General features: G+C 37.2%; 1 protein-coding gene across 1 annotated transcript in view; it reads left to right on the top strand.

The window, feature by feature from the left end:
* The window catches only part of CFAP54 (cilia and flagella associated protein 54), a gene marked incomplete at its 3' end in the record, with an annotated part of 303,390 nt that overhangs the window by 55,868 nt on the left and 228,900 nt on the right, over nt 1-18,622 (top strand). Inside the window, exons 16-19 of the mRNA XM_082850839.1 lie at nt 4,445-4,573; nt 4,934-5,060; nt 9,310-9,396; nt 9,488-9,609. Coding sequence (XP_082706965.1) covers nt 4,445-4,573; nt 4,934-5,060; nt 9,310-9,396; nt 9,488-9,609 — 465 coding nt within the window. The remainder of the gene's footprint in view (nt 1-4,444; nt 4,574-4,933; nt 5,061-9,309; nt 9,397-9,487; nt 9,610-18,622) is intronic.

The following is an 18,622-nucleotide window of genomic DNA, read 5'->3' on the forward strand; positions in this document are numbered from 1 at the left end:
AAGAGTGATTATAAATTTCAGGCATTTTAGTATTTTTATTACATATGTTTGTATCCTTAAGCAGTAGAGTACTGTTTTTAAATTTATGTAAATGGTGTCATACACTGTGTATTCTTCTGCAGCTCATTTTTTAATCTCAGTACTGTGTTTGTGAGATTGACTCAAGTTGATTTGTGTAGTCATAGTGATCATTTTCACTACTACATGCTACTTGATCAGGGTTGCACAGTAAATGGATTTGAACTTAGGTGTGTTTCCTTCAAAGTTCAGGCATTTAGCCACTATGCTATGCTGCCTCTTGATTAAAAAAAAAAGTGTCTTCAGGATATTTGTATAAAGTATTTTCTTCTAATACATAAAAAATGCAAGTCCTAAGAAATTGGGGACAAATAAAATATCCTGAATGTACCAGAGGACTGGGGGAGCATTCTGAATTTACTTTCTTGAATGTAATGTTCATCTTCTAATAACAGGTTTCAGAGAATGCAGTTTTGAGTTCTTTATGCTGTATTGTGTCTTCTAAAGAGAGAGAGCTGAGAAGTCTTAAATTGGGAACAGAGAATGTTTGAACTGCATAAGAGATTGAGGGGGCATAAAAGCTGTCTGCCAATGGTTTTTCCAGGGATCATTTACAGTGCTTGCTAAATATGTAGCTTCCTATTTCCCATTCTAGACGTATTGAATCATAATTTCAGGTGTGAGGTTCTTAAAAGTTTATAATTCAGGGGTGAGGTTCTTAAAAGTTTGCCAGGTAGATTCTTAGGGAAACTAGAATGTAAGAATTACTGGCTTAGCGGACTAGCACTTACTCTTTGAAGCTTCATAGGGCAGGAATAGGAATACTAGTAGGTGTTACAAAGTGCTAGGTTTTGGCTTGGATGGAAACATTCTGGCAATTAAAGGCACTAAATGAAATGGATTTCTTAGAAGATGACCATGAAGAAACTGAAAACCATTTATGAACTATTGCTACTGTGTTTAAATTAGAAAAATGCACCCTTTCCTTGATATGATTTATTGCCTTCTGCTGGGAAATTATCAACATAAATATAGAAGTCTATGATGACTCCTGTGCCATACACTACCTGCTCAGCTGTACTGGGGCATGTGGTAGGTGGAGTAAGGGTGATTCATTGGTGTGGTCTAAGGGCATAGCAGTTGGTATTGGGAGACTTGGAGTTGAATCCTGACTTTAATGTTGACTGTGTGATCTTGAATAAACTATTTAATCTGTTTGAATATAAGTGTCCTCATCTGTCAAATTATAACAATAGTATCTATTCTACTGGTAGTATTTAAGTGATACAGTTCAAATGAGCTGTTGGTAACATTGTGGAAACCAGTAACCGGCACATGGTGGCAACTCAGTTTTTCCCTTATGTTTCGCAAAGGGCACTAAATCTCAACCTAGAGTCTCAGACCTATTTGGAAGGGAGTGAAGTGGGGAAGAGTGAGAATTTATTGTAAGGAGAGTCCAAAATCCATATGCTCACCTAGCAGAGTCTGCAGGTGGGATAAATTTTATATCTTGCATGTATACGTGCAACTATTTAAAACATATATAAGGTGCTATTGTGATTATATTTTTAAAAAACTTACTTTACAGTTTTACTGAATACATAGCTATTTTTGACAAATGGGTTATAAAGTTTTAATAATTAATAAGTACCTCATAGGATTATGGTAATTTAAAAATTAGTCCATATAAAGCATTTAGCCCAATACTTGGAACGTGTTTTAATTCAGTATTAGCTGTGATGATGACAAAGATGATGGTGGTGATGATGATGACAGTGTTAGAATGTGGGTATGTGTGTGGGGTCTTTGAAGCTCCTTGGTGTTAAGAGGTATCCTTAGAGGCTTCTGTTTGTGGCAAAATGGAAAACTAGATGACCTGAAAACCCTCTTCCTACAAAACACCTAGAAATTTTGGACAGAATTGAGCAAATATCCTTAAGTACACCACAGAGCTCACAAGAAAGTAAGGTAAATTCCAGGGGCCAAAATAGAAAGGGGAACTGAAAACCAAAATGGTAAGTTTATGAATAGATGCTGCAGTAGGTTGATGGGCTCAGTTACAAAGAAACTTAGATTAACAACCATTTAGGGACAAGAGATGAGCCTTGGGCACATGAAGGATGGGGCTTGGAACTCAGACTCACACATTTAGTCAGAGCCTACAAGACTCATCTTAGTAAACCGTCGACCAGAAAAATATCTGCCTATTTGGTAGGGAGGTTTCTCAGCTTGAGGTTTCTCAGTTTGGGTACTGAAAGTGGAGTAAACGGGAGAAAGTCTCTCTTCCTGATAATTTGGACCTGCCCTCATGTAGGTCCGTTTTTCAAATTTACACTATTTGGGTTGTGATTCTCCCTGAGCCTGTGATTCTTTTTTTTTTTTTTTTTAATTAAAAAAATTTTATTGAAGTATAGTTGATTTACAATGTTGTGTTAATTTATGCTGTATTGCAAAGTGATTCATTATGCATATATATATTCTTTTTCATATTCTTTTCCATTATGGTTTATCACAGGACATTGAATATAGTTCCCTGTGCTATACGGTAGGAGCTTGTTGTTTATGAGCCAGTGATTCTTGAATGGAGATTCATGTCTATATATATATATTTAATGTGTGTAATCAAGTTATGTATATTCCAGAATGCAAGTATGAGTTGACATTAGAAAATCTATAATGCAGTACACCACATTAGCAGATGAAAAGGAGAAAATAACGACCACCTCACTAGATAAAGAGCTGCAACAAAAGCATTTGACAAAATTCAACAACCACCTTTTAAAAAATAACTCTTAACAAGTTAGGAATAGAAGAGAACTTCTGTATCCCATGAAGGGTATCATTCAAGACCTTTAATGACTGTTACACTTATGGTAAAAGATGAAAAGCAGTCCCTTTATATCGATGTAACAACTTAAAGATACCTGTCATTCTTCTGATCAAAATGTCCTAGGGGCCTTAGACAGCTGTGTGAAAAAAGAAGAGCAGAAGGAAAGGTATAAGGACTGTAAAGGAAGTATCAGACTAGTATAATACGTTGCACACTTTTAGTAATAGCAATCTAAATGTCCATCAGCAGAAGAGTGGATAAGTGAATTGTGATGTAGTCCTCAGCACAGCACCATTTCATCGTAGCAGTGAAGGTGAGTGAGCTAAAGTGGGCTTGAACTAGAGTCAGCCTGGCATCATTGCCATCCACGTCTAGAGTCGCCTTCACACTACAGGGGGAAAACCTGGAACTACATTTCCTACCATCTCATTTCCATACAGTTCTAGGTTAGTCTTCCAGTGAGGGGCATTTGCATGAATTTGTAATACACAAGGGAAGAGAGAGTTCTTAATCTGCAGTGGCGGATGGAAGAAGTTAATTGACCAGCCTCGCTGAGCAGGCCCTTGCAATTCACTTGCTTCAGCGTGGTAGACACTTGAGGTTGTCACCTGCCTCCTGGATTCTTAGATTCCTGTAAATTCATCACTGGCAGCTTTCTTGATCTTTGCTCTCCCAGGCCTTCCAGCAGTGATGGACACTTCTAGTTCTGTGCATTAAATCCCTTTCTGCTTGCAATACCTAGAGTTGCTCTGTGTTCCTAACTAAACCCTGACTGACACACTGAGTTGCAGGAGAAGATTTTAGTGACATATGGTTGAGTGAAAAAAGCGAACTGCAGAATTTTACAAGAGAATTAAAAATATGCAAAGTGATATTGTATATTGTTAATGGACACATACACATGTAGTAAAAGTTTAAAAACATGCAAAAGAATGGTTAAAAACCAAATTCAAGGACAGTGACTACCTCTAGGGGCAGAGAAGAGGAGAGTCACTATAAACAGTTATACAGGGGATGTCAGTGATCTGCATGTATGTGTTTGCTTTATTTCCTGAACATTTTCTGAAGAAAAAATGCAAAATTAGAAAGTTTGAACAAAGCTGGTTGCTCTTTATGTTAGTCTCTGTATTTGTCTCTCGGTGAGGATAATTATAATAGAAGGTATTTAGTTTTTGAAAATCACAATGTAGACCATTGGATTTGATGGCCTCCAAGTCTAGATTTCCAGCTCAGAGATTCAAAAAAAATTAACTTTCAAAATAAAGTATGTGAAAATGACAAATTATGAGTTAGATTTTTAAAATTTACCTATACATTTGGTACCATCAGAATTTTGAAAACCATAAAAGGAAGTTATATACACGTTTTTGAAAAGTTTAATTAATATTTGGAAAAATGAACTTTATTTTACCTTTATTAGTAGTATTCCACGTTTAATCAAAAGCAAATATACTTAGTAAGAAATATGTCATTGATCTTGGATAGGCTATTTAAATTTGTTATTTGGTTTTGAATTATTGTTAAAAAGTTGGGAAGTGTTGTATATGATTTTCCCTTAAATTTGATTTTTCTGTTTTGTTTATAAAATTCCTTTAGAAAAAACCTGAGGAACAGTTATTTTTGGCCTATGAACTTCTTGAAAAAGCCATTGGTGGGATAAATTTGAATTGCATGTTAACTGCTTTGCCAAATGGATCATCAGTGGTTGACCATTGCTATGCCACGGTGAGAATGAGAAACTCTTACATTAGGTTTATTTTACTTAACTAGGAAGAGGGCTGGCGTTGCAAATAGGTAAGTAAAGCACGGTTTGTGGTGGCTTCCCTCTCATAGGCCAGAAATATATTCCCTTTTTCCCAGAAGAAATCAAGGAGGGTGAGGAGTCTTTGAATCTGTCACTGAAGAGGCTGCTGGTGAACTTGAAAAGCAGATTTCTTAGTGTGTAAGCCAGATTGCAAAGAGTTGAGAAGTGAGCAGACTTTAATGGCTAAGAGTAAAGTGATAACCTGAATGATAATAAGAGCTGTTTTTAGTATGTTTTGATAACCATATGCCTTTTTAATTTTTACTTCAATTCTGCTGAAGCACACCCACGGTATAGATGCAGACATGTGCAAACCAGTCACACCGAATAGTTTCATAATGGATTTGCATCTTGAACTAATTCAAGCCCAGCACCGAATGGCCATTGTGCTTCTTGACCAATTGCAAGGTAGTAGCCATCAAAGCAAATAACTTGTTCTGAATCAGTTTTAAGACAAGTTCAAGTACAGAATCAATTTAATTTGTAAACAGTGTTGTTGTTGACTAGGTGTTTTCCAGATAAATGTCATTATTTTATTTTTTCTTACTTCTCTGATAAATATCAATAGATATGTTTCATTATTTCTTTACACCTTGCATAGCAAATCAGTAAACTTCTAAAAAATTAAATTGCTTGAGTTATAGTAAATTATTGATATTTTATTAATTTAATGAAGCAAACATTTATTGAGTCTCTATCAAATCTAGGAACTATATTAAGCTTGGTCCAAATAAGACACAGCCTTTAATTTTGAGCTTCTAGATAAGTAAGCCAACTATAATAGTCAAGGTTAATAAATGCAATAGAAGTGGGCTCAGAGTCTTTGTTATGGGCACACAGAAGAGTATAACAGTCAAGAAAGTCAGGGATGGCTTCTTGGAAGAAGTGATGGTTGACCAGAAGGGTATCTTTATCTTCATAAATATCTTTATGAAGAAAATTGAGAAGGAGGCAGTCATTTTGAATGGAGAAAGCAACTTTTAGTAATGTGGAAGCAAACAATTATATGGTGAAGTCTATATATGGTGAAACTGCTGGAATTTTCTTATGGCTGCAGTAAAGAGCACACATGGGAGATTGACACAGATAAGCCTAGAGAGGTAGATCACAGATCTTGAAGGGTTAAATCGTTTATATTTTATCTTGGAAGCTATTGAAAAATTTAGAAAGACATCTCTGACAGCAGTGTGAGAGGACAGATGAGTTGGATCTAAGTTGTTTTTGCCTCATTATTTAGGTAAAGAGGTCAAAACATTAAAAAAAAAAATGCCGATAGTAATTCTAGTGTGCATATAGAAACACAACTACTCAAGTTTCAGGATAAGATTTAAAATATTATTAGGTCTAAAAATCTCTTCTGTTTGAAGTTAAATTTTGATAAAGCCAAGTTACTCCTGGCATGATTATATAGTCAATATTCATTTACCTGCCACTTCCTCATTTTAAATTACTGAGTAATTATAGAATAGAACTGAGTGTTCCAGCCTAACATGACTTCTGATCTCTGTCGAATACATTCAGATGTCCCATCATATATACAGCTAAACAAATTTAATCAAATGCTGGTTAATTAAATAATTTTTGAGTGCAGACTTTTTCTCCTCAGCTTTATTAAGATATAATTGACATACCACATTATGTAAGTTCAAGGTGTACAACGTGTAGATTTGATACACTAACATATTGCAAAATGATTACTGTCATAGTGTTAGCTAACAGCTCAAGCATGTCACATAATTCCCGTTTCCTTTTCTGTGGTGAGAACATTCAAGATTTACTCACTTTGCAACTTACAAGTGTCTACTACAGTATTATTAACTATGATCCATGCTGTACATTAGGTCCCCAGAACGTATTCATCTTATGTACCCTTTGACCAATATCTCTCCATTTTCCCACTTCCTCAGCCCCTGGTAACCACCATTCTACTCTCTGTTTCTATGAATTTGGGTTTTTTAGATTCCACATATAAGTGATGCCATACAGTATTTGTCTTTCTCTGTGTAACTTATTTCGCCTGGCATAATGCCCTCAAAGTCCATGCATATTAGTGCAAATGTCTTTCTCCTGACTGAATAATATTCCACTCTGTGTGTGTGTGTGTGTGTGTGTGTGTGTGTGTCACATCTTCTTTATACGTTCACCCACTGATGGATATTTAGGTTGTTGCCATATCTTAGCTATTGTGAATAATGCTGCAATGAACATGGGACTGTAGATATCGCTAAGATCTTGTTTTTATTTCCTTTGGAGATATACCCAGAAGTAGATTTCTGGATCATATAGTAGTTCTATTTTTAATTTTTTGAGAAACCTCCGTAGTGTTTTCCTTAGTGGCTTAACCAATTTACATTCCTACCAATAGTGTATAAGGGTATCCTTTAATCCACAGCCTCGCCAGTGTTTATTATCTTTTGTCTTTTTTGATGATAGCCATTTTAATAGGCGTGAGGTAATACCTTATTGTGGTTTTGATTTGCGTTTCCCTGATGATTAGTGATGTTAAGCATCTTTTCATGTACTAGTAGGCCATTTGTATATTTTCTTTGGAAAAATGTCTATTTAGTTCCTCTGTCCACTTTTTTTTTTGTGGTACGCGGGCCTCTCACTGTTGTGGCCTCTCCCGTTGTGGAGCACAGGCTCCGGATGTGCAGGCTCCGCTGCCATGGCTCATGGGCCCAGCCGCTCTGCGGCATGTGGGATCTTTCCAGACCGGAGCACAAACCCGTGTCCCCTGCATTGCCAGGTGGACTCTCAATCACTGTGCCACCAGGGAAGCCCTCTTCTGCCCATTTTAAAATCAGATTTTTTTATTATTAAATGGCTTGAGTTTTTTATATATTTTGGATATATCTATAGATACCTATATATCTATATATAGATAACCGACTTTAAAAAAATGCACAACATGAGAGTTGCAAGTTAGGTTTTATTTGGGGCAAAATGAGGACTATAGCCTGGGAGACAGCATCTCAGATAGCTCTGAGAAACTGCTCCAAAGAGGTAGGGGGAAGGTCAGTATATATGTGATTTTGGTGAAGGCGGGGAGTACATGGAATGAAGCACATAGTTTTTTGCAGAAGGTTTCTGCTAGTCACGAGGAGCAGACGTCACCATGAAAGATTTTAGTGCTTTTCTAGATATGAGGGGATACAAGAATTGGGCTCATAAAATCAACTCCTGAAAATACCTAACTATCTGAAGACCTGTTCTACCAGCTTTTCCCAGAGCACAGAGGGCCTCATTTCTGCTCTCCATCCTGAGCTCCTTTCAGGGGATGTTGAAAGTCAGCAGCTGCAGCAGCACATGATCTAATCCTTGTAGAGGTAGCTGGCAAGTGCCAATGGCAAGTGCCAGTTTGTAGTTGACTCTCTCTCTCTCTCTCTCTCTATATATATATATATATGTGTGTGTGTGTATATATATATATTTACATAGGATTAGTTATTATTTCTTTGCAGTATCTCTGGATCTGCTTGATGTTTTTCTCTGCTTTATTGAACTGCCACCCTAGCACAGATTATCACTTTTTTTCTCCTGTCATTCTTCACTCTTGTATGCTGCTGTCTGACTAATGTTGCCTAAATACTGCTTTTGTCATTCTTATTCAAGAACTTTACAGTGGTTGTCTGTTGATGACTGTGGCATTTAAATGTGACTCCTGTATTGGGCATTCAGAGTTTTCTTGCAATCTCACCCTTCTTATCTCCAGTGATTATAATCATGAGAGCTATCACTTAATTAGCATTTATAATACCCTAGGTACTGAGAGAATGATGCATTATTTTCCGCTTTGTGTTGCTATTTCCATGAAGATAAATTTCCTTATCCTTTGCCATTAAAGAAACCTTATATCCTTTAACGGTGTCTTTTGGCATCTTTTCATCAATCAATCATCATCCCATGGTGACTCATGTGCATTAGCACAAATAATTAAACCTCAATAAAAGGGGTTTATTGTAAGGTTACTACAGGTACACTCATGTACCCTTAAGGAGAGAAACAATATATTGCCAGGTCTCTTGAGGGCCAGACCTGGAAAATCAAGAATCAGTGTAATATTCTCCATCTCCCTGGACGAGCATACCTTTATTTTCTTCTCCCTCATCCTGCTACCTCTTTCCTGGACCACCGTGATGGTCAGTCCTAGTTGCACACCAGGATCTCTCACTGCTCACAATCAATTGGGAATAATTTGTGTGTCAGTTGAAAATCTTGAGAGAGGCTCTGATTTTATCAGCCATAGATAGAAGAGAATGGAGGTCTTCATGTGGTACCCAGAGCTCTTGCAGGAACCATGGATGGAGCAATTTTGAAAAGTTTATGAAGGGGGAAAGTGAACAAAAGTTGGTTGGACCCTGTTTATCAACCTTCAAGATAATTTTATTTAAGGTGAAATAGAAAATCAAATATTGTTATAATTTAAAAATTCTTGATCTTCTCATACAGTAGCGAATAAAAGAGAATTTAATGATGAAACTGTATTAGATTTGTTTGAATTTTTATCTATTAATGAGAAAAAGATGACATGATAGAGGAAGCAATAATTTTACAAATAGTTACTCTTTAGTGTTCAGAAAATATTTCCTTTCTTGAACATAAACCTAATTGTGATAACAATCTTCTTCTTCTTCTCCTTCTTCTTCCTCTTCTTCAGTTTTGCAGACTCCAACTGTTAGCAAAAATATATCTACCAAAGGTCCAGAAAAGCCAAAAAAACCTGGAAGTCCTGATTGTTTTACAGGTAATTACGTTTTGGATAAACTGTCTTTCCGCATTTTTTAAAGATAGTTTTTATGTTGCCCTTTTGGTGAAATGTTTGTTTGCTTTTACAGAATTAAGTGTAATGAATAAAATAAGGAAGAATAAGCTATCCAAAGCAATTTACCTGATGCAGAAAACCCTTCTAATGTTTGAGAAAGATGCAACCTGTACATCTCTACATAACTTCTTGATGGTAACAATATATCATTTCTTCTTTTAGTCCTGACATGCAACCCCTGTTAAAAATGAATGATTTATTTCTCTTTGCTAAAAATAATGTGTTGCTGTTAACATTAGATTATGAACTTTTAGATTTGCCGTGTCTAGTCTTCTCTTCGTGAAGTGCAATAGTTTTAAGCAGGGAAATTAATCTGTATCTCCAGCCCTGAACTCTCCTGAAATGAGAGGTTCTCTCTCTGCAGGGAGACCTTACAGGGGGAGCTAAATAAAACCAGGATTCAAAATGAGGTGAATCGTAGAATGTAAGTGACACTGTGCCAGCATCAATGCATTCCTTACTATGGAACTAAAATACTTAAAGTCCATGGGCTAAAGTACCTTCTCCCAGATGGATATTGCTGATTTATGGACCAATTGCCTTGCTGTTGTCTCTCTCTGACCTGGAAATTGTTCTGTCTTCTTACTTATTCATTGTATGTTGATTTTAGAGTTTAAATTTCTGAGGGGAATCACATTTCTGTTTTATTTTTGCCCCTGTGTATCACAAAAGTTTGACTGTGTTGGCTGAATGAATGGCATATGATGAGGTAGAGAATACAAGTAGCTTGTCTGACAAGGGAAAGAAAAGAGTAAGTCAAAGCTAGGGGAAGGATACAGAGTTTAAGAAGAGTTCGACATATAGTGGGGGTCCTCTAATAGAATAGGGAAGGGGATGAGATTGAAAGCACATGTAAAGTGGTTCATCTTCAGTGGAGGGTGGGCCGCAGAGCAGACACCTCATCCTCCGATATAAAAGGGAAGGAGGAACAGACAGATGTAGATTTCAATAAGTCCATTGGTGTGGAGGCAGAGAGTTGAGTGGATGCCTTCTTATCTCAATCATGTATAAAATAGGAGGCAAGGGAATCTGCCAGCCATGGAGAGTGAGGGTGGCTAGTTGGACTGGGGAGAGAGAAGGTGATTGGAGAGTGGAGAGGAATGGATGAGGGAGCTGACTCTAAGTTAAAGGACTGGTCAGCATCCTGAAGTTCTGGCTGAGGTTGAAGACCATGGATTTTCAGGTGGCCTCATCTGCATGCTGGTATGATATTATCCTGGTGTGGTACTCTTAGTAGCTGTGACAGTAGAATATTTGTGACAGTAGAGATTTGTACTGGACTGGATTTTTAATAAAAGTACGAAAGTATAGGTTAAAAGTTCATAATGAAAAATGGGTGTAGATTGAGTAGGGAAGGAAGCAACACCATCAAGACTTTGAAAGACTTGGTAGACTATGGAGATATCAAGAGATTGGGCATCTCTATGAGATCAGGGACCAGAAAATCAGAATCTGAGAGAGCTAGAAGGATAGGTGTTGGAAGTTAGAAAGTATTGGGTTGACCAAAAAATTCATTCTGGATTTTCCATAAGATGTTACGGAAAAACCTGAACCAACTTTTTGGCCAATGCAATAGAATATTGGAATTTTAGATTTCTGGTATGTAGTACTTCCTGATCATAAGTCCATCACTTCATTCATCCAACATATGTTTTTGAGTGCCTGTGATCCATTCAGCAAATGTTTTATTGCAAGTTGACTATGTGCCTGGTATTATGCTGAGTACAAGGGATAAAAACAAACAAAAATCCTTTCTTTATTCAACCAGTATTGATGGATTGCCTGCTCTTTGTGGTCTCTGTCTTCAAGATAAATCCAGTCTATGGGAACATAGACGTGTAAGTAGGTGATTATGAGTCATTGTCATAGGTGCTCTAATTGCAAGAGTGCCAGGGGAATTCAGGAAGGGAATACCTGACCCAACAGTGGGGAATATTTGAAGAAACATCCAGAAAAAGTGACATGAAGTTGAATACTGAAAGACAGGCAGGAGTACCCAGGGAAAGAGAAAGCAAAAGTGGAAAGGACATGCAAGGCAGAGAGAACAACCTGTGCAAAGGTCCTGAGGCTAGAAGGGTCATAGAGTGCTTGTGGTCCTGAGGTCATTCAGTGTAACAGAAGCTTCGATGCAATGGCAAAGGGGAGGGAAGTGTTTGGAGAGGATGGTAAGAGGTGAGACCAGAGAGAAAGTAGAGTCTAGCTCGTAAGAAGTCTAAGGATTCTGCATAAACAGATGCTATCAGTGTTCAAGGTGGGGAAGTCTGTCCTGGCAGTATTAGGGAAGAGCCTCATTACAGTAGAATTTCCAGCATCTGAATGAAGGAATTTGATGATGGTATTGGATAGTCTCAGCTGACCAGGCCAAGTGGTGTCTGATCTCTGCTGGAAGACTCCTGGGGTTCAGATCCATTTTCTCAGCAGATGCTTCTGCAGCCGCTCGCTACTGCCTAGTGCTTGGAGGACATTAGTACTTCAGTCCTATTTCCATGGCAAGTAAAACTTATCTTTCTTTTAGAACTGTTTGTCTCAGGACTCATCTCATGGCCTCTCACAGTCCAGAGAGAGTAAAGCCTCTGGGATTTTCCCTTTTGGTTTATTATGATGCAATCTTGTCTTTATATTATCATAATATGCCCATTGCCCTGTTAGATCTCTGTCTTTCTACCACTGTGACTGGGAACACACGGGAGATGTGAGAGGTCTGAAGTTTTCATGTTCTCCTTGTGTATCTTTTCCTTCTATTTATTAAGTGAAACTATTTTAAGAAAAATTACAGTATCCTCTTAGACTCATGAGAGGCATTTAGAAGCTCTACTTTTTACGAGGAGCCCTCCATAAGAATTGTCACCAGCTGGGAAATGTTGAATATTTATTTAGAAGTCCCGAAATCTTCTATAGCCACCTCTGCTCCTCTGTGGCAGTTTTTCATCCTGGTGTTAAAGCTTAATGATCAGTCCTCAGGGTACTCTCATAAACAACGATGTTATGGCTCAAATAATTGCCAAAGTTTCTTTCCTTAAAGAAGACAAATAAATTTCATTCCCTTGGCAATCATTTTCTTTTGGGCTATATTACAGCATGCTTTACATTATCACGGTCTGGTAATAAAATTATCCACAAATCAGTATTTGATGTGTCACCTGATACCATAAAAAAGATTTGAAGAGCCTGGGTCTTTGCAGAACCCTTAAATAATTCATACCCTGTTTTAGTTTTTCAGAAGTTTCCCGACCTTGTGGAGATGGATACTCTCATCAGGTGTCTGTTTTATTCCAAGTCCATTAAAGGTGGACTAGCTTGTTGCCATGGATGAGGGACAAACCTTTGATAAGAACCCGTTAGCCTTCCAAAAGAGATGGCTGGCTTTTTTTCTTGATTGTGGGGCTTTATTTTTCTCGGTTTCCTTTCTCGGTTATTTGACTTCTGGAAGTCCATATTGGCATTTTACACATTAAACCTCAGATTGATTTTAATGGATTGCACCTGGAACCAGCCTGCGATGTCCCTGATTTTCTACTTCCGATACATAGAGGAGTCAGCATATGGCTTACGATCATCACTCCTAGTTCGCTTCAGAGTCCAGCAGCCCAACCTTCAGCGTCTTTGCGGAGCAATTCCTCACTGGGAAGAGGCAGGAATACTCCTCAATCCAAGTGCTGAGGGTACCGGGGCAGGGGTGTATACTGTTGTTTTCTGTCCAGCATTTATTTCCCTCTTCCAAACATCACCTTTGGAGGCATTTCTTCTTCCCCACTAGAAGAAATCAGGTAGGACTTTTCAGGGCCTCTCTTCTCTGCCAGCCAAGAGGAGGACTGGTGATGCAAGCTAGGCTGATTGGTTGCTCCCTTCTTGGAATCTGAATCTTGAACAGAGGGATAAAAAGACAAAAAGTAGTTGGCATTCATTCATTCCAGTGCCTGTGTCCTGATTAGACTATGTTAGTTGTGTTCTGTAGACCCTCTTGCCTCTCTGGACCTGCTGTGTTCCAAGCCTCATGTTGCTGTTGCTTCTGTTGCAGAGAGCCCTAACTGATGCATCTAGTGTTCCCCTAGGACTATATATTGAAACTTAAATCAATAATTGACATGATTTTAGCGGTTCTGAAATCCAGTCATAATGCTTCAACTCTAAGCAAAGGAGCATTATAGATCAGCAGATTATTTTTTATAATCAACACAGAATCCACTTTTATGGTCCTAATTTGAAACCAGAACTCATGAAGAAGCCCAGGCCACTAGAAGTTCTAATCACTCCTGGCTCTAATACTTCCTGAATTTACATCTTGATGGCCCCTAAATACCATTGTATTAACCATGTTAGCAGTAACTGGATTACCAAGTGAAGTGATTTTTCCTATTTTATAACATTTTAGTCAAATTAATTCTATTTGCTTTTTTTAGGAAAAATATATGTAAGCCAATATTCTTCAGAGATCTTCTCAGTTCTTTTTAATTGTTCATGCTGAAGTCTTCCTCATAAAGAGTAAAACCCTTTTTGATTGTAACCCCCCTCTTTTGAGGTCATGTTTTGACCCGCAGTCTTCAAACTACTGACAGAGATTTTAGAATATTTACATTTTAGGATTTTTTTCTTTTAAATATTTTGACGTATTGCATAGAAAACTTCATCTCTGGTTGCCTCTCCATGCTTCTTTTTAACTTCACTTTGTATTAAGACAAGAAATCATAATGGTTAGGAGTATAAGGCTCTTGGATTAGAGTTTTGGTACTGCCGCTGACTAGCTGTATGACCAAGGTCAAATTACCCATGCTCTGTTAAATTTTAATTTCTTCATCTGTAAAATGGGTGTTTTGGGGAAGATTCAATGAAATGATGCCTATAAAATGCTTAGCATTTGACATAGAATAAGCAGTCAATAAATGTTAGCCATTATTATTACTACTATTTTATCTTCTAATTTAAGCACTGTGGAATATTCTTTTTGTCATATCAGTATGATTTTTGATGCTTTAGATATATTTTTCTCTATCAAACTACACATTTCTTTCTGTCTTTTCTCTTCGATCTTATAAAGCGTATATTTTATTCTCAGCAATATTCTTTGCCAGGATTCTTGGATATGACAACCTACTTTTCATCTTCTTCTGAAATGTACATAATATTGTTGAGAACCCAGAATATACCTCGGGAGATCTACTAGATGAGTAATAAATATGGTACTTTATCATTCCAGTCTTGTGATAGTTGTTTAGGTGTGTCCTAATCATGGCCTTCCAGATTGCATTACATCTTTCTGCAAGTGTTTTGCTGCACTGTGGATGTTAAGTCGTTTTCAAATGTATTTAATGTCAATCTGTCATCATAAGCCTTGAGTAACTTGTAAAAAGAGGCAGGTCACGCATTCTCTAGTGGGAACCATAGGCAGAGAGATTTGCATTCAGACAATAGTACTTTGGACTTCAGTACTATTGTTTTGTGGCAATAAAACAATATGTTTTTTTAATTGAAGTGTAGTTGCTTACAATATTGTATGTTACAGGTGTACAATATAGTGATTCACAACTTTGAAAGGTTATACTCCATTTATAGTTATTATAAAGTATTGGCTTTTTTCCCTGTGTTGTACAATATATCCTTATAGCTTATTTTATTTTAATTAAAAAATATTTTATTGGAGTATAGTTGACTTACAATGTTATGTTAGTTTCAGGTGTACAGCAAAGTGAATCAGTTATTCATATACATATATCTACTCTTTTTTAGATTCTTTTCCCATATAGGTCATCACAGAGTATTAAGTAGAGTTCCCTGTGCTATACAGTAGGTCCTTATTAGTTACCTATTTTATATATAGTAGTGTGTATATGTCAATCCCAATCTCCCAATTTATCCCTCCCCCCACTTTCCCCCCTGCTAACCGTAAGTTTGTTTTCTATATCTGTGACTCTATTTCTGTTTTCTAGATCAGTTGATTTGTACCCTTGTTTTTAGATTCCACATATAAGGGATATCACATGATATTTGCCTTTCTCTATCTGACTTACTTCACTCAGTACGACAATATCTGGGTCCATCCATGTTGCTGCAAATGGCATTATTTCATTCTTTTTTATGGCTGAGTAAATTCCATTGTATATATGTACCACATCTTCTTTATCCATTCTTCTGTCAGTGGACATTTAAGTTGCTTCCAAGTCTGGCGATTGTAAATAGTGCTGCAACGAACATCAGGGTGCATGTGTCTTTTTGAATTATGGTTTTCTGCAGATATACACCCAGGAGTGGGATTACTGGATCATATGGTAAGCAACTGACCAAGGATTAATCTCCAAAGTATACAAGCAGCTCAATATCAAAAAAACAAAAAACCAATCCAAAAATGGGCAGAAGATCTAAATAGACATTTCTCCAAAGTAGACATACAGATTGCCAACAAACACATGAAAAGATGCTCAACATCACTAATCATTAGAGAAATGCAAATCAAAACCACAATGAGGTATCACCTCACATCAGTCAGAATGGCCATCATCAAAAAATCTACAAACAGTAAATGCTGGAGGGGGTGTGGAGAAAAGGGAACCCTCTTGCACTGTTGGTGGGAATGTAAATTGATACAGCCACTATGGAGAACAGTATTGAGGTTCCTTAAAATACTAAAAATAGAACTACCATATGACCCAGCAATCCCACTACTGGGCATATACCCTGAGAAAACCATAATTCAAAAAGAGTCATGTACCACAATGTTCATTGCAGCTCTATTTACAATAGCCAGGACATGGAAACAACCTAAATGTCCATCAGCAGATGAATGGATAAAGAAGATGTGATACATATATACAATGGAATATTACTCAGCCATAAAAAGAAATGAAATTATTTGTAGTGAGGTGGATGGACCTAGAGACTGTCATACAGAGTGAAGTAAGTCAGAAGGAGAAAAACAAGTACCATATGCTAACGCACATATATGGAATCTAAAAAAACGGTACCAATGAACCTAGGGGCAGGACAGGAATAAAGACACAGACGTAGAGAATGGATTTGAGGACATGGGGAGGGGGGAGGGTAAGCTGTGACGAAGTGAGAGAGTAGCATTGACATATATGCACTGCCAAATGTAAAACAGATAGCTAGTGGGAAGCTGCTGCATAGCACAGGGAGATCAGCTTTATGCTTGAGAGGTGGGATAGGGAGGGTGGGAGGGAAGCTCAAGAGGGAGGGGATATGGGGATATACGTATACATATAACTGATTTACTTTGCTATACAGCAGAAATTAATATAACATTGTAAAGCAATTATACTCCAATAAAGATATAAAACAAACAAAACAACATGTTTTGTTAGACATATTAGGCAACATGTTGGCCATGGATAGGCAAGTCACATCCATATCGATAATACTTACTCTTTCACAATTAAGTAGAGCTGGTTTCATGCAAATTTTTCTATCTTGATTTTTTGCATCTTCTTTTCTGGTGATATTTCCTCCTTGTACTTGAGGAACCCCCTTTAAAAAACCCCTAATCACTTTCTTTTCTTTAATTGAGGTATAATAGACAACATTGTATTAGTTTCAGGTGTACAACGTCACAATTCCATTTTTATATATATTGCTAAATGGTCACCACAAGTCTTGTTAACTTATGTTACTATGTATTAATAATATATTATTAACTTATATAATTGTCGCCATACAGTTAACACATTTTTTCTTGCGATGAGAACTTTTAAGATCTACACTTTTAGCAACTTTCACATATGCAATACAGCATTAACTATATTCACCATGCTGTGCGTTATATCCCCATGACCTATTTATTTTATAACTGGGGTTTGTACCTTTTGACCCCCTTCACCCATTTTTGCCCACCCCCAACTCCCTACCTTTGGCAAACACCGATCTGTTCTCTGCATCTGTGAGCTTGGTTTTTGTTTTTGTTTTTTTGTTGGATTCCACATATATGTGAGATCATATGGTGTTTATCTTTCTCTGTCTAGCTTCTTTCACTTATCATAATGCCCTCAAGGTCCATCCATGTTGTTGCAAATGGCAAGATTTCATTTTTTTTAATGGCTGAATAAAATTCCGTTATTTATCCATCCATCTCACATTTTCTCTATCCATTCCTCCAGTGGTGCACATTTAGGTTATAAATGATGTTGCAGTGAACATGGGAGTGCGTATATCTTTTTGAATTAGTATATCAGTCACTTTCTTATAAGTGGAATTTTATTAGCAGCTCAATGATTTACCTCGCTAAGTTAGGATTTTTTTTCTTTTTTCTTTTTTGCGGTACGCGGGCCTCTCGCTGTTGTGGCCTCTCCCACTGTGGAGCACAGGCTCCAGACGCGCAGGCTCAGCGGCCATGGCTCATGGGCCCAGCTGCTCCGCGGCATGTGGGATCTTCCCGGACCGGGGCACGAACCCGTGTCCCTTGCATCAGCAGGCGGACTCTCAACCACTGCACCACCAGGGAAGCCCGCTAAGTTAGGATTTTAATTTCTAACTAGCATTAGGTCTACCTTGAGTTCTATTAGATAATTTATCTGATTTACCTAAATCAAGGACTCTGAGACTTTTCTCTTGTTACCTTTCACTTAAAACTTTAATACGTTGATCTATCTTTCTGTTTTTGTGCCAGGGAGGGTGGGAGGGAGGGAGACGCAAGAGGGAAGAGATATGGGAACATATGTATATGTATAATTGATTCACTTTGTTGTAAAGCAGAAACTAACACACTTTTCTATTGTCTTTATGGTCTCTATTTCCCCTCTGATCTTTGATGTTCCTTCTACTAACTTTGGACTTAGGTTTTTTGTTCTTCTTATTCCTTGAGGTGTGAAGTTAGATTGTTTATTTGATATCTTTCTTTGTTCTTAAGGTGGACATTTTCGCTAAAAACTTCCCTCTTAGAACTACTTTTGCTGCATCCTATAAATTTTAGTATGTTGTGTTTTCATTTTCATTAGTCTTATGGTACTTTTTGACTTCTCTTTCCATTTCTTTTTTTAAAATTAATAATGACTATTAAAAACTGTTCAAATATCTTTTTGGCCATTGAAACTGTAATCATATTTTTCTCATTTGATTTATGGATAAATTAAATTATATCCTTAGACTTCCTAATATTAAATCATCCTTTTATTCCTGGGAGAGAGACAATATAACTACAATACAT

This window comes from Leucopleurus acutus, assembly GCF_964270905.1.
Source record: "Leucopleurus acutus genome assembly, chromosome: 11".
NCBI classification, from domain to species: Eukaryota; Metazoa; Chordata; class Mammalia; order Artiodactyla; family Delphinidae; genus Leucopleurus; species Leucopleurus acutus.